The sequence below is a fragment of the Gorilla gorilla genome, chromosome 11 (assembly GCF_029281585.2).
Source record: "Gorilla gorilla gorilla isolate KB3781 chromosome 11, NHGRI_mGorGor1-v2.1_pri, whole genome shotgun sequence".
NCBI classification, from domain to species: domain Eukaryota; kingdom Metazoa; phylum Chordata; class Mammalia; order Primates; family Hominidae; genus Gorilla; species Gorilla gorilla.
In genome coordinates, this window is record NC_073235.2 from 22935180 (window position 1) to 22952161 (window position 16982).

General features: G+C 38.4%; 1 protein-coding gene across 11 annotated transcripts in view; it reads right to left on the minus strand.

Annotated features, from left to right (window-relative positions):
- The window catches only part of CLASP1 (cytoplasmic linker associated protein 1), a 302429-nt gene that overhangs the window by 67562 nt on the left and 217885 nt on the right, over positions 1-16982 (minus strand). For 4 of the 11 annotated variants that reach the window (XM_055380541.2, XM_055380549.2, XM_055380548.2 and 1 more), the window contains 3 exons: positions 5432-5535; positions 3593-3616; positions 2040-2284 (listed from right to left, as the gene is read on the minus strand). In XM_055380541.2, the coding sequence (XP_055236516.1) occupies positions 2040-2284; positions 3593-3616; positions 5432-5535 (373 nt within the window). Of the gene's footprint in view, positions 1-2039; positions 2285-3592; positions 3617-5431; positions 5536-8713; positions 8777-13214; positions 13323-16982 lie in introns of all 11 variants that reach the window. The other 7 variants (XM_055380544.2, XM_055380545.2, XM_055380542.2 and 4 more) reach the window with 4 other exon arrangements.

Consider the following 16982-nt stretch of genomic DNA (forward strand, 5'->3'; position numbering starts at 1 on the left):
TACCTTCTACTGTACCTAGGACAAAGCAAACACTCATTTCACATTGGTGCCCTTTGTCTTTTCTGATCCTTGACTACCACCAAGTCCCATGTTGAAAGTTTGATAGAAGGGTCCTCTCTTCCACAAATCATCCCTGATTAATGCCCTCTTATGTGGATGAGACAGTTTGTTCAAGAACCCTTCAATATTGTTAACGACGTAACCTAGATCAGACCAATGCCAATCAACAGATTCCTAGAAATTGTTCAATGGGTACTTGGTGAACACTAAGAATCTACGAAGTGGGACCACCAGGATTAAACAGATTCTTGAGGAACAATCGCGACAAATCATCTTCTGTTTTTGACAGGTCACCAAAGTGTCACAGGATGCCTGCGTTTCAGAAGGCAAAACTTCCCGTATCGTCTTCGTGAACAGACAAATAATAGGGGCAGGTATGAGTACGGGAGGGTGGAGTCAGGCTGCCTGAAGAGCCACAGTGAGAGCTGAGCAACTCATCAGGCAGTGCTCAGCCTTACAGAACCCAAGAGGGATGCCCATCTATGACCGTTAACTTATCTTATAAAAATTATCCAAAGGATAAAGTAGACTGCATTTCATGTATTCTAAGTTGCCCATTTCTTAATTCCCATTCACGTCTCCTTTCTCCCGTTTTCACATCTCTGTAATTGAGTCATCTTATAATCAATGACATTTTTGCACTGTTATGGTTTAATACGCGGCATTAATTAAAGGTCTAAAAATAAGGGTGTGTCTATGGTGCCTTAGATTTGACAAAATATGGTATAACCACATACTTTTTTGGTACGTGTAATACATGCTTATTTTAGAAAATTTATAAAACAGAAACAAAGAAAAAAGCAAAAACGATCCATCTAAAAGACAATGCTGTTACTATTTTGGAGTGCTCCATTTTGTTATCTCCTCACTATGTACATTTATAAGCTACATATATGCACACGCATATCAAAATTTTCCAAACTAAGACTGATAACATTTAATCCAAGACCCTAAAGTATAATGAACCATACTAACCTGCAGAGTTGTTTTATTTTATGTTTTAACCTGAACTGCATACTGTACACCAAGATTTCTCAAATAACATCTACTGGACAAATATAAAACAGAAGGGAACCAAATATGGGGTCTTTATTTTTTTATTTTTTTTATTTTTTTTGAGACAGGATTTCGCTCTGCCACTCAAGCTAGAGGGCAGTGGTGTAATCATAATGCACTGCAATCTCCAACTATGGGCTCATGTGATCCTCCTGCCTCAGCCTCCAAAGTATCTGGGATTACAGATGCATATCACCACATCCGGCTAATGTTTTAACTTTTTTGTAGAGATGGGGGTCTCCCTTTGTTGCCCAGGCTGGTCTCGAACTCCTGGAGTCAAGTGCTCCTCCTGCCCTGGCCTCTCAAAGTGCTGGGATTACAGGTATGAGCCACTGTGTCCACCCTAAATCTTTTATCAGCTTAATAAATTATAGAATATTTGCCAGATGGGCTGGGCGTGGTGGCTCATGCCTGTAAGCCCAGCACTTTGGGTGGCAAAGGCAGCCAGATCACGAGGTCAGGAGTTCAAGACCAGCTTGGCCAATATGGTGAAACCCTGTCTCTACTACAAATACAAAAATTAGCCAGGCGTGGTGGTGTACACCCATAGTCCCAGCTACTCAGGAGGCTGAGGGAGAAGAATCGCTCGAACCCGGGAGGCGGAGGCTGCAGTGAACCAAGATCGTGCCACTGCATCCAGTCTGGGCAACAGAGCGAGATTCCATCTCAAAAAAAAAAAAAAGTAAAGAAAAAAAGGATATTTGCCAGATATTTCAAAGCAAATGGATGGCAAAGCAAATAGATGGCAAGGACTGTGTCTTAGTCATCTTGGTACCTTTAGTGCCTGTTCCTGCAAGCAGACCTCTTGGTATCTCCATTAATTATAGGAATTAGACTCCATTAATTATAGGAAATCCCTTTAAACCCCTGAAGAGTCCAACAGGAGATTCAAACTTAGCTCATATTCTTGCTGTGGTCCTCACCTCAGTGTTCTTTGGCTCTTCAGTAAGTTCTGCAGGCCCAGAAGCCCTTCTTTCCTTTCTGACCAGTTTGAACTAGCACAGTGGTTGAGAACTTCTGCTACATCCTCAGTCTGCCGCAGATAATGGGGAATGCCACCATTCCTGGAGCCATATGAGCGCTCAGAGCAAACACTTGAGGCATCACTGTTGGCATCATCGTCAGAATACATCCCATACGGCTCATATCTCCTCCTCACAGGCTTCTTCTGACAGGTCCAATGAGGGATGGGAGTGATTGAGGAAGAAATAGAAAGGTGAAATGACTGTGAGTCACACCAAACAAAATCTACAACAAAGAGTTAAGTGTAAAAAGATACATGCACACACACACTTTTCCTGTGCTTATAGATTAGGGAAATAAAAACAGAATAGCAGTTTTCCATTAGGTAAATAAGCAAAGCACTCTGTAGTAGAGGGGAAAGAGTATGGCCTCTAGTAAAGTGCGCAGACTTTACAGGAAGACAGACAGATCACAACCTTGGTGCCAACACTGACTGGGCTGCATGACTTCTGAAAGCCTCCTAGGCCTTTTGCTTCAGTTTCCCCATCTTTAAGACAACAATAATTAAACCTATCATACAGGCTTGTTGTGAAGATTAAATGAAATTATATGTTAAATATTTCAGCTGGGCACCTGGCACAATGCAAATACGTGCAGCCAACAGCCCCTCCCTAGTCAAAAGCAATATATCTTGAGCACAGTCTATGGGTAAACTTGTGTGAATATTTATGTTTCCTAAAAACGTCAGAATTTGAAATGTCAATGGCAGAAGCAGCCCACGTAAAAGGATTTCTAAGTCATCTCCCTCTGTTGCCCAGGCTGGTTTTGAACTCCTGGCCACTTTTATTAAAGACTTAGGGTTTTGAAACACAAATAGGCTGCTTTGAAAGTAGACTATAATACCCACTTTTTTCACTTCTCTGACCCTGAATACAAAACTGTTACACCCACAAATATGATATAGCAGCAACTATACAAAATTGATAAAAACAAAACAAATAGCTATTGGCTTAAACCATACAAATATACTTCTTTAATAACATGGCGTATTATTGTTAATCCAACTTGCTCAGGACTGTTCTGCCTTAAGCCTATTGTCATAATTATTGATAGCATCCCCCCTTTAATCTCAAAAGCATTTTTGTTTGGATAATAAATTACATGGTCACACAAAATCCAGATTCCTAAAATAAGAAAAATGTTGATAAATCCATTCATGAAATCATGACGACGTAAGAATAGGCACAAACTGAGTTAATAAAATGAAACACTACTAGGCGAAGGAGCAGAGCTTGACATTCAAAATAAATACTAAAACAGATGTACATGAAAGGTGGCTGACTCCACCATGAATAAAGACAACAATGATGGTGAATCACTGTTATGATTCAACAAAATCATATTTCAGATCAGAATTTCTATACTACATTTTTTGGTTTTCACTAGCTTCTAAAAGAAATATACTTGCAACAGAAGAAATAAAGTTGTAAAACAAAAGTTAAAGCACTGGTACCTTGCTCCTGGAGTCTCCTAACAGCTGTAGGCAGGAAAATATTGAAGGATGGGGAAAAAGCATAGAGAATTATGTCAGAAGCATATGTAGGGATTGTTCTTGCAACAAAAGTGTACAGCAAAACATATCTTAGCAAACCAAAAATACAGGTTAGCAAGCGTTTCATATCAAGCTAATAATAATAAAGAATGCTTTCAAAATGGCATTTCCTAACCCTCCTCCACGTCTCAGAAGACCTTCTGGTAACTTGCTGTAATTCTTTGCTAAAACTTTTCCCATATCAGTGAGGCAAATCTCCAAGGTCACCATTAATTCTACTATCTATTCCTCTGAGACATTCTGTCTGGCGCCGTGGTGTCTATTCAGCGAGGCAAAGATTCTGTACCATTTCTGTGTTTTCTCTTCAGAAGCAGGTCACTTGGAGAGACTAAACAGTTTGGAGAAAAAGTAACAAGGGCAGCATGAATCTAATGGGAGCTAGAGCTCAGAGAAAAGCTCAAGTCAAGTTAAGCCAAAGCTCAAACTCTCAAGTCCTATTCCGCCTCCTAGAACTTTACACACAGTCCCTTATGCAGTTCTTTAAAGAACTAAGAAATTTCCCTGCCTTAAGTGGAAGTCTCAACTAAGGGTTTCACATCCATCATTTCCCACCCCTTTGACCTCCACTTCTCAGGGTCTCTGAACAAATAAGATACAGATTCTAAATGCTGCAACTTGGAAGGACAAACAGCCTCAGATAATTCTGTTCCAGCTCTTGACTCCTAAAGCCATGGTTAGAGCAGTTACCCTGAACTCTAGCACCTGCCAGAAAAAAGTCTTTCTATACATAAGGTTGAGGAATACAGGTGGCCAGGCAGCTTGCCTACAGGAAAAGGATTAGGAGAGCAGCAAACTGCTCACAGACACTTGTCAAAGAACCTGACTGAGCAGGAATAAATGAGGGCAAGACAAGAAGGAATGAAAACTGGAATCACCATAGCCATAAACTATAAAATGTTGATCTGACAAAACATGGCTGGATTAAAAACTTCAGAGTCTGAAAGCAGGATATTACATACTTTTTTCCCTTACAAGAGAATAAATCTTAAAACAGCAAGAGCAAGGCCAGTGATCAGACAGTTCTAAAGAATATCCATTTCAAATGCTGAGCACATAAACCAGAATATGCAAGAGACTGTGTGACTAGCTGAAATGCATCTTTAAAAAGCAATCTGACCACAAGCTGATTCTACTAAGGAACTTTTTGGTATAACCAAAAAAATTAAAGGATCCATGATCATTTATGTTTTTCAGATATTACACTATAATGATGCAAAAACATATTCCACCATTGCTTCACATCCTCAAAGATTTAAGAAAAACAACATAAAATCAAACAGACAAGATAATAGAATAAATGCAAGATTTTCAAACCTCAAACTCTATTACCTATTATTATAATATGTCTAGGTTATGCCATCAAAGTCTGTAAAGCAACAGAAGCAACAGAATGGAAAAAAGGAAATGCCAGAAAAAAAAACATGGTTAAAAAGAAAAAAAGAAGCCCAATGACATCTGAGAAGTCCAGGGTCATCAAAAGCTCCTTGATACTGAAGAGCACAGATAAGAAATACTTGACGTTAATATTTTCTGTAAAGTCCATTTTCACTTATATGTGTGCAGAGGTAAAAGTTTAAGGAGCAAACAATAACAATATAAATTTACCCAACATTAACACAATTTTAAAGAGTTTCAAAGATGAATTCATAACCTGATTTGGGGGCAATTTCCTGTTAGGACAGAGAGAAATGCAGATGAGTATTTCAAAAAGACTGTGTACATACATACTGTGCCTCTTACCAAAGCATCAGCAACAGCAGCTTCAAGATCTGTACTTGTGCTCAGAACTCTCATGGCATTCACAGAACCAGGTATTCTTCCTGGCTGGCCAAGCCCAAACCGATCTATTTAAAAAACAAAAGCAAAAGATGTGTCACTTTAATTCAAATTATTTAAATTCCTTGCAAGGACTACTGCCTCTTCCCACCAAGTAGACAGAAGTACTGAAAAGTCTCTAGCCAATTTTAACTACACTTGACTTGTTTACCAGTGGTAGAGGTTAAGCTGTTCACATTTAATGCTATCATGCCACAAAGCACTGTCACTCGAAATTGTTCAAACATGGTATTTTATTATTGAAAAGTTTCTGAGATATGAGAGGGAAGCGGGAACTTATTATAAAAGGGAGCTAGGCTATGAGTTGAGTCTTTTAATCTATTTAGCTTTCCCTGTAGGGGCAAGCGGCATTGATGTTTGGTCAAACTAATTAGAAAGCTTCATGGTTTCATAAGAGTTCTAATGCAATGTGTGGTAAAAACTTAAAATTTGAAACAAATGTATTAAATTGATTTCTGTGCAACTTTTTATTAGTGTCACTTCTGTTTAACTATTGCTAAGCTCATTTAATTTTAGATACTTGTTCGTCACGATGCCTGTGTCAACAAAAATTACTTAAAAATCAATTTATTAAAATTATTTAATAATCACTAAAAAAATCTAGCACTTTCACTGAAGAATATTAAAAATTTAGATAATATTAGTATAAGTTTTACCTGGGTTCCTCAAATAATTTAGAATGGCAATTTTTATACAGATAAACAAATAATAGAAAGAATCCAAAGAATTTAAAACAAATTTAGTAGTTCAAACAACTATTTTAAGCTTACTTGTGATCATGGAAATGAAAACTCACTTTTTAAAGTCCCATTAAATCAGCTGACCAACCTTCCTTAGGAAGGGCTGGAGATTAAAACTATACTAGGAGAAAGGCAGTGTAAGTCGTATCTTCATTAAGTGTGTTGTACATTATCTACCAGTAAAAAATTTCTTATTTAAAAGTCTAATGTATAAAAACCTTTGGAAGAAAAATGTTAAGATAAAATATTTTCTGTGTTAACAAATAAGACTTCGTTTGGACAACGAAAATCTCTATGTTAGCTATATTCTGGAAGCATCTAGAATAAAAGGGAAGCTAATATCTATTTTACATGAATTGATCTTTCCTATAAAACAATGTATTTAAAATTTTAGATATGCAACAAGACAGTGCCTACAAAACTGGTGAACTTAAAAAGTGAATTGTTATTTAGCTTTTTAAAAATGTCAATTTCAAAACATTATACCTTCCACCACCACTGAAAGGGAGAAAAATTTAAACACTGCTAATCAATAGTTATACAGTCATGAATTTTTTAAAAAGAAACAAAAACTGTATGTTATACTATCCCCTTTTTTAATGCATTTGCTGGTCTTTCCAACTGTCATCTTAACCATTATGTTTAAAAGGTAATGTGCCATATAAACTAAAAAAGGCCATTAAAAATTACATTTATCTATATTTATCAGTTGAAATATGAAACAAGTGTAAATGTGAGATTTACTATGCACACAGTTTTACAGATGATCTTTGTTCAAGTTTTTTTTTTCATTAAAAAAGGGTAGATAGTAGGAGACTTATGAGTAACAGAATGAAAGTAATTCAATTATAAGCCATTAAAAAATTACCCAGCATAAACTTAAATAAAACGAAGTCTAATAAAAATAAAAAAAAAAATCTCATGCCAGCAATTCTTGCTCCAGGGAATATACAGATTTTTTCAGATACAAAATTAAAACTATAAGAACAATGCAATTATTCTGTGCTTCCAAGATGCATTCAGCTTTGCCATACAGAGTGACTATAGATCATTTGATATATATCACAGACAATTTGAATTTCAAATCTTAAGGGGAAATGTTTATCTGGATCTAAGCAAAACTATAAGCTTTATGTTTTCGCCAGAGCAAAGTCTGTTCCATATTCTCAAGGCTCTGATACTATTATGAAGTCTGATTTTTCCAAGAGATGAATACCCATGACTGTGCTCTCAGTCTGGCCCCTAATCTTCAGGAAATGTACATAATCAGAATATACAGGAGGCTGGGCATGGCGACTTTGCCTGTAATCCCAGCACTTTGGGAGGCCAAGGTGGGTAAATCGCTTGAGCCCAGGAGTTTTGAGACCAGCCTGGGCAACACAGTGAAATCCCGTCTCTACAAAAAACAACAAAAACTAGCTGGGTATGGTGGCACGCACCTGTAGTCCCAGCTACTTGGGGGGCTGAGGTGGGAGGATCGCTTGAGCCCAGGTAGCAGAGGTTGCAGTGACCCAAGATCACGCTACTACACTCCAAGCCTGGGCAAGAGAGTGAGACCCTGTTTCAAAAACAAAAAACAAAAACAAACAAACAAAAAAAGCAAAGGGGGCTTCATTTAGAGCAAGAAAAGAGAAAATACCAGACTCGGTGAATTGGTAACAATTGTTACCATCAATGGTCTGAAAATTCATAGATTATGCCTTACTCAATTGAGAAAATTGTAGTCATTAGGGACTGTTAGCATATAAAAATAGTGGCAGTTAAATCTAACAAATTGATGTATTACTGTATGCTTAACTTTTTGCCACTGTGGCTAACCAGTGGATGTTGAGTATTGCTAAACAGAGCTGAGAGAGCAGGTTTGGGGTTTGCAGGCTGCAAAGGATACCTCTGGCCTGACTTGATTACCTGAATCCTGATCTTGTTTTTCCATAAAACTTTGAGAACAATACACTTATTTTCATACATATGAAATTATGTATGCTATAATTTGCAGCGCTGTTAACTAAATGGTACCTTAAAAATGTGAACTTGACATCAATAACTAGCATTAATATTTGACAGTTTATTCAGAGTAAAGACTTTGGAAGGGAAAGAATCTGTTGGATGATATCCATGCCCCCTTGCCCCACAGGAACCCTAAATAATACCCAATTTTGGTTATTTTCCTGGGGACAGAGTGGCAGGGAGGGAATTACTTCCCTGTTGTTTTAATGTAAATATGAACACTGGAGAAACGATGTTGTCAAACAGGCTATAAAGCATCTACAGCCTATTAACAGAACTATAAACATTCAATAACTTAAAAAAATTAAAGCACATTGGGGAAAAAATATGAGGTGCATACATGCCAAGTGCTAGCCAACACAGATGAAAACAAATGTTAACATGGGTGTGAAACTAGAACATATGAAGAAGCCAAGTCATGCAGTTAGCACTTGTTCACCTGACTGCCCAACAGATTCAGCAGTGGAGAGAGCACTAGTGGACCTGGAATGACGTCGAGAGGCTGCAGGTAAAAGGAATGGCAACACCCACAGGATTAACACAGAAGTACCAGAGACAGAAAATGCCACAGTCCAGAGGAAATGCAGAGACTGCTACCAACAAGGCCATGTTTTCTCACGAGAAGAAATGGTGCTGGACATGAATGGACAGCAAGTGCCAATCCCCAAACTTCACAGTGGCCAGCTGGCTCTCACACAGCTATTAAACACACAGGCACAACAAAGGCGCTCTTAAAGGTGCTCCAAACTAAGTATGCATCAACCAACTCGGACTCCAGGGTTATATTCACGCCATGAAGCCTCTATCAGCCAGTATGGACATATGCAACATGAAGAACAGCAGGAGTCACAGAGCACCGTCTACATCCCAGAGCAGAACGGCAGTAAGACGGATTGTTAACTCAGCTCACGAGATGTTTTATCAGCATGTGATGCATATGCAACCATGCACCAAAAACAAGCATAGAAGTTCATAATGTTACTTCAATGGAAATAAAATAAAATCACAGGAAGGGGGTTCAACAGTTGGAATTCCATTTTCCCCAGTCAAAATGTTTGTTGTTCTGTTGCATGAATATCCTAATTATTATTATTACTATTGTTTTGAGACAAGGTCTCACTCTGTTGCCCAGGCTGAAGTGCAATGGCACAATAATGGCTCTCTGCAGCCCTGATTCCCCAGGCTCAAGCAGATCCGCCTGCCTAAGCCTCCCAAGTAGCAGGGACTACAGGGATGTGCCACCACATTCGGCTTTGTTTTTTTTGTAGAGACGAGGTCTCCCTATGTTGCCTGGCTGGTCTCAAACTTCTGGGCTCAAGCAGTCTTCCCGCCCTAGCCTTCCAAAGTGCTGGGATTACAGGTGTGAGCCACCACGCCTGGCCATATCCTAATTATTAGTACTTGTGTAATTGTTTGAATTTAGCTGTATTAAGTTCAACGATCTTCCTTGGAGAGGCAGTTACAGTACACTGGTTATGAGTACCAGCTCAGTAATGCAATTGTAAATGCTCGTTGGATCACAACTAGCCATAGGACTGACCTTGGGCAAAGTACTAAATCTATCTGTGTCTCAGTATCTTGTTTGTAAAATGGTGCTAATAATGGTTAATGGTACCTACCTCTTGGGAGTTACTGAGTGGATTAAAAGAGATTATAAAGCAACTTAAACATTGGTTAGTAGTGTTGGGCGGTGCTGGTGGTGGCAGTAACAGTTAAGAGCAACCTCCAATTTACAATCTGACATTATAGTACCATTTTATTAACAAGTATTCTTAATGAGCATATTACTTCATCAACCTGAGGGAAATACATGCTAAATTCTGTCCTCATGTGGATAGAAAACAACTTTCAGAAATAATTATGAAATAAAGACTTGGTTCAAAACATTAACTTATTGACTACAGTTTCATGCAACATATGGCTTTTCCTTAACCTCAGGAAAAACAAAAGATAATATGCTTCCATTCATTACTCTGAAAAATTCACAGTGATTATACCACAGAAAATTTATAGGTTTAACAAAATAATACTGAGCAGTGCTACATTTTATCCGTACTACTAGAGTATTCTGTACATGTTAACGCTCTCACATTCAGTCATAAAATATCAATACCTCAAATTCTTCAATATAATTTTTAAGGTCCATGTTACTTTATGAAATGTGCATCTCTATGGTACATGTGGTATTAAATAGCAAAGATTACCTGGCAATTTTTACCAGCTTGCAAAAAAAGGAAAATATCCCTTTCTCAAGATTCACAAAAATTAAAACTAAATTGGCAGAGAATATTATAAAGTTATCACTTTCCCTAAATAAGGAAGTTGGTAAAATATCTTAAGACTGAAGCAAACTATACATTTTTGTACAAGCACATCACTATCTTGATAGTTCAGACTGAAATAGTTTTTAAGCAGTACCTGATATGTAGGTTCCTTATAAAGTGGTCCTTTAGTTCAGTTTCAACAGAATATTCTAAAAAAAATCTGTCATGCCATGAGTCCTCTGTCACATTCACAAGTTAACACCCAACACTGGAATCCAAGGTAGACCCACTTATGTGAAAGCCTAATTTACAGCAGCCCTAGAGCCCTTAATTTCCCTTAATCAAAAATTATCACCATAACCATATATATTCATACCATCAAAATGGTCCAAAACAATAAAAATGCAAACTTAAAAATATATATTCACTAGAATATAAGTACTTTCATTCTTTTTGTTGTTGTTGTTGTTGTTGTTGTTAAAGAGCTGGCTACATAAGTGGATTCAAAGAAGCACTGACACACAATCTCACTAATTTCCAAAAAGGGTGGGAAGAGATTATTAAAATGAATGAGCTAAAGAAGGAACCTTCAGAGGATGTGTAGTAAGCTCCCCTGAGGACAACAACCTTCTGGGATATTTCTTTGAGTTCCCAGGTCCTAACCCCAAGCCTGGAAATAAATGACTCAGAAACATCTTCTAACCCCCCACCCCAAGAAGCCTCAGAACAAGCATTTAATATATTTTCGAGAAACAGATGAAAGACACTGAATTATCCAAACTACTTCCAAATGAGGCAGGCTTGAAGTCCAACCTGAATTCAAACCCTGGCTCCACCATTTAGCTGCATGATCTTGAGAAAGTGGGTTATTCTCCCTAAGACTCTGATGATGATAATACCTGTCCCAGAGGATGAACAGGGACCACAAGGCATTATGCCTGCTGACTGCTCCAAACGGTGTGTGTACACATGAGCAATGCTGTTGTTCTTGCTGGACATAAGTTTTAGGGTTAGGTTTAACCCAAGGTGGGGAAAAGCATGATACAAAAATTTTAGCTCGAAGACCTTAACTATTGCCCTGACCACAACAGAAGACATGCTGATGCTAGAGCTTGTGAGGACCCACACCTTCTGCCTTGGTAGTGGCAATTACACATTTCAACATTCTGGGTTGTCACCAAGACAGCTAAGCAGATCCATTTAATCAAACAATGTACAAAACAGACCAGATTCACTCAACCACTCAGAGTTCAATTAGGATCTCAAGAATTCAGCACACCTTGCCTGCTCCACATGCCAGATTCCAAAGGATGCTTCCACGGACAGTATCAAAAATAACAGTACATATTTGAAACGAAAACACTGAATTGCTTCTAAGAGACAAAATAACCAATAAAGGATTGAATTTTACTCATAATAGGTTGTTCAGAAGGTCAAATAGTGAGCAAGGATGCAAAGATATACAGCCTTAATTTAAAAGGAAAAATCACCAGTTCATTCAGAAAAAAAAAAAAAAAATCATTGCCACCTCTGATTATTGAGAATTCTGCTGTAATGCTTCAGACTGCTGTGGAATAGGTGACATGCAATAGGTAAGCTGCCCCACTCAAGGGCTCATGCTAACAAGGTGGAACACCTCACAACAGGTATTGCCTCGCTAAATCACAGGGACCATCTAGCAGGGCTTCGGCATCTGGTTACCTGTTCTTTTTCAGAATTTCATAAAGGACAATGGGTCATAAAGAAATACATCTAGATTTTGATTACCGACACTGATTAGGGAAAAAAGATCAGAAGAAGTGAATAACATTAGAAGGGGCTAGGTAGAGGCAAATATTAAGACCTTATGCTTTTGATTTAACATCCCTCTTTCGTAGTGGCATGTATAGTTTTCAAAAGACCAGTTACATAAATACATAGTTAAAATTAACAGACTGCTGGAGTCCACAGATCCACAGATAATTTCAGGTCTACGTCTAATTATTATAAAATGATTTCTACGTTTATGCTTATCAAGAGGAAAATGGACATCTGTACAGCACTTAACATGGCCAGCAGCCAAAAATAATTATTGAAGAATACAAAATATTCCTTTTCACAAAAGTATGTGTTGACAGATGTCTTTTGGGGATCGACAGTTTATACTAACTAAAAAGGGTTTATTATGTGTCCATTTTAGAGACGGCAGGACTACTAACTCTAAAAAGAAAACTCACTTTACTTTTCTAAACATTATCGCAATTGTACTTTTGTTCGTTCTTTGAATTAAATTACATATAGACTGATCTGTAGTAAAATTAAAGATAAATTGTAAAAATTCAATGATTAAGAATAAACTTTGGATTAACTTTACTTTTAAGCAGCAACTAACTTCAGCTGAGTTTTGCCTTAGGTTAGAAATTACCACATGGATGGGCTTGCCCAAGAGCAAGTGGTCACAATGACAACAGTACAGAGTGAAGTGGTGTTTTTTTCCTCTAGTATATAAAAATTTGAAGTTGCCAAAATTCAAGCATGCAGAGGGGGACAACAAGGGGTAACTAAGGAAGAGGAAAGAAAGAAGAAAGGATCACAAGGACAGTAGAGGAGGAAAAGCAGGTCATTCCGCCTAGCAGTGTCTCGGACAAGCAGGGAAAGGAACTCTTTGCTCCTCAGCCAGCACCTACGTGTACTCACCAAGTGGAGGAAAGCCCCGAGCAGGGCTTGTATCTCGGCTGCTCTCACGGCTGGTATCGCGGCTGCACCCCTGACTCATGCTGGGTCGAGGGATACGGCTGCTCCGTGCTAGCGTGCAGCATGAAGGGTTTCAGAGAAGGTGAACAAGTTTAATGAAGACAGATAAACTCACAAAATGTCAGTCACATTTGGTTAATGTAATTACGACATTGTTCGCGCTGGGGAGTTCTGATGACTGAGCCACCTATCCAGGCTGAGGTCTCACTGACTGACGTGCCAACAGGGGAGGGTTTGGGTAAAATGTGATTATGCTCAATACCTCAGAAAGCTGTGAATTTCAGTACGAAGGTGAAATTACACCTAAATGTAAGAAGTGAAAAGAAATCTTTCCGAACAACAAACTGTCATCAGAAAATACAAGATCAAAAGCCTTTTAGAAACGATCAGCTTTATGAGCTTAGCAAACTTCTCAACAAGAGGACAAAAAACCAAAGCTGTATTCATATGCACTTGTTTCTTAGAAAGGTAATTTAATTTGGATTAACAAACAGAATAACCACACTGGTCACTGAAGTCCATGAACTTACCTAATGATAAGGAAGAGGGCTCACTGCTCCCAGGCTGGCCATCTTCACCAAGAGAAGCCATAAGAGTTGACACAACCAGAGAGAGAGCCTACCCACTCCAAGTAAGTGTGTAGATGCTTCAAACATATCCAATTCTCGAAACCAGCAGATATAAAAAGTGGGGACTGTTATCCTTTCCTTTACTGATCCCAACATTTTATCCCTGCTTTTTCTATGAAAATCTGAAAAGATCTGCCTGTGCTCTACCAAGCACCACCACTGACCCAGTCTTTCACACTGTGTCTAGAGCAAGCAGATCAATACTCTCAGTATTTGGGGAAAGATCTCTCCACTGACCTGAGAACAGCAAATAACTTTCTGATTATCTACGGCTAAAGTTAATCATTCTCATGTTATAAAACACCGAGACTACAAGACAGAATTGCATGAATAGCCCAGGGTCTCATAATAACTGGGCTGTGAAGCTTAGAAAAGACCAGGATACCCTTGTTTCTCCATCTGAGAAAATGGAAATACATTACTGGCAAAATACTCCAAAACAACCTTGTATACTGAATACATGTATGTGGAATGCCTAATGTAATAGCTGATGGGGACAATATATGTTTCCATCCTGAGAGGATGGACTGGAAAAAAATGTCAAGATATTTTAGAAACAATCAACTTGAATCACTGATATCAAAACAAGTATGTTTCTATACTGCAATGAGCATAGTCTGTTATTTAAGAGCAAAGATTTATTATACAGCCAAAGTATAACAAGAATGTCTTATAAACCAGAACCATAACACTCCCTGATTAAAAAAAGAATACGAAAGGGAAAACTAAAGCCAACTTTCTATTGTGCTCAGCTGCTCAGTGCTAGAGTGGAACTAGACTCTGGAGGCATTTAAGTGATATCCAAATGCTTACTACCGCTCAGGGAAAAAAAAAAAAAAAAGTCAAGCACAGGAACGTAATTTCAACAATCTAGACATAAAGGGCTTTATTGGTGGTTCACCAGAAATTCTTAAGCTCTCCTTAATCTTGCCAGAGTGATGTGAAAGCACTGAATTTTCACTCAAAGTAGTAGTGACTATTTAGTCAGCAATTCTTGATGACATTCTAAACAGCTCCTACAATGATGACAAAAGGAGATGCCAAATTAAATGCTTAAAAAACTAGGGAGCATGTGTACTGGCTCTACCAATACGGACAACTTTCCTAGAATGTACACAGCAATACCACTCATCCTTAGAGAACCAATGCCAAATCTGAGTCAAAAAATGACCATTCCAGCTCCATGCTATCTCACTGGTCCAGCCACTTGCCTCTTTGGGTCTCAAGCCTCCCATTAGGAAAACGAGGAAAAAGAACACGTCCCCTCATTTTAAATGAGAAGGGTACTCTGAGATAATGCACATACATAAGTATTTCCAAGTCCCTTGCTGAAGAGCACATGTAAAAATTTTGTCGTATTCCACTGCCCACTCCAAAACAAATAATAAAAAAGCTATAAAAGGTCTCGATAGTTGTTTAAACAAGTTAATGCTTAGTTGAGCATTTTCTTAATAGTTCTTGCCTAATTATTTCTGAATTCTTCCCAGCCCCATCCCCTTCCTTAAATTCATATACATGCTAGAACGGGGAAAAAAATGCTCTTTTTCGTCTGAGTCTGTTTTGTGAAGACAATAAAAAGCATTAACAGCAGTAAACAGATATGATCTGAAATAACAGTATGCATAAATTTCTTAACAAGGTTTACCCCCCTCCGGTATTTCACCCAGAGAGAGTTCATTCACCCATTCGAGCTGATTTTCTCATTTAACACATGGCTAGTAGCAGTATAGAGAAAAATAATTCTGTCCGTTTATGATTTTGTGAAAATATGGCCATAGTTACCCTAAACCTCAAGAGCTTTGGCATCATTTACTCATCAAAGTAAATCTAGTGGTGACATCCATGGTTCAAATGTTAAATAATTTAAAATACAAGAGAAATACAAACTCACTTATACTACTACTTTGAAAGACTAATCTAAAAGAAGGATTTAAAATAAGTATATTTATTTATTTAATTTCTTTTTTTTTTTTTTTTTTTTTTGAGACGGAGTCTTGCTCTGCCACCCGGGCTGGAGAGCAATGGTGTGATCTCGACTCACTGCAACCTCCGCCTCCTGGGTTCAAGTGATTCTCGTCTCAGCCTCCCGAGTAGCTGGGATTACAGGTGCACGCCGCCATGCCCGGCTAATTTTTTGTAGTTTAGTAGGGATGGGGTTTCACCATGTTGCCCAGGCTGGTCTCGAACTCCTGAGCTCAGGCAATCCACCTGCCTTAGCCTTCCAAAGTGCTAGGATTACAGGTGTGAGCCACTGTGCCCAGCCTATTTTTTATTTTTGAGACAGAGTCTTCTTCGTTGACCAGGCTGGAATGTGGTGGCACAATCTCGGCTCACTGCAACCTCCGCCTTCCAGGTTTAAGTGCTTCTCCTGCCTCAGCCTCCTAAATAGCTGGGATTACAGGCATGCACCACCACATCCAGCTAAGTTTTGTATCTTTAATAGAGATGGGGTTTTGCCATGGTGGTCAGGCTGGTCTCGAACTCCTGACCTCAAGGGATTCATCCACCTCGGCCTCCCGAAGTGCTGGGATTACAGGCGTGAACCACTGCACCCGGCCTAAAATAAGTATATAAATGACTTTTTATAAATGAATTAATTAGGTGATCAAAACTAAAAGAAGAAAATCCCACCAAAATAGTCTTGTCTCTTTAAGTGCCAAACTAAATGTTCTATGTGAAAATATGTTACAGAGGAGAAGGCATTAAGAGGGAGAGACCAGGAAAACATACTTGTACTGTGAACTTCCTAAAAAAGCAGTATTCCTAGGTACCTCTGGGGTCTTCTGCTTACATGAAATGCTGGGAAGCCGTAAGATACCCATTTGATTGGTTTACATTTCTTGATAGACACTCTACCCTACTTCAGTGTTTTAATGGTAATCTTGACTTCTACATCTTAAGGAAGGGTCCAACCAGGACTCGTAAAAGCAGAATATAAGAGAATTAATAAAAACAACCAGAAGTTAAAGACATGAAATGTCTCTCTGGTCTAGACATTTTCATGTCTTGGTCTTAGACAGTAGCCTAATTTCACAGTTGAAATGAACTATTATTAATGTTTAATTATTTCAAAGTATTTTAA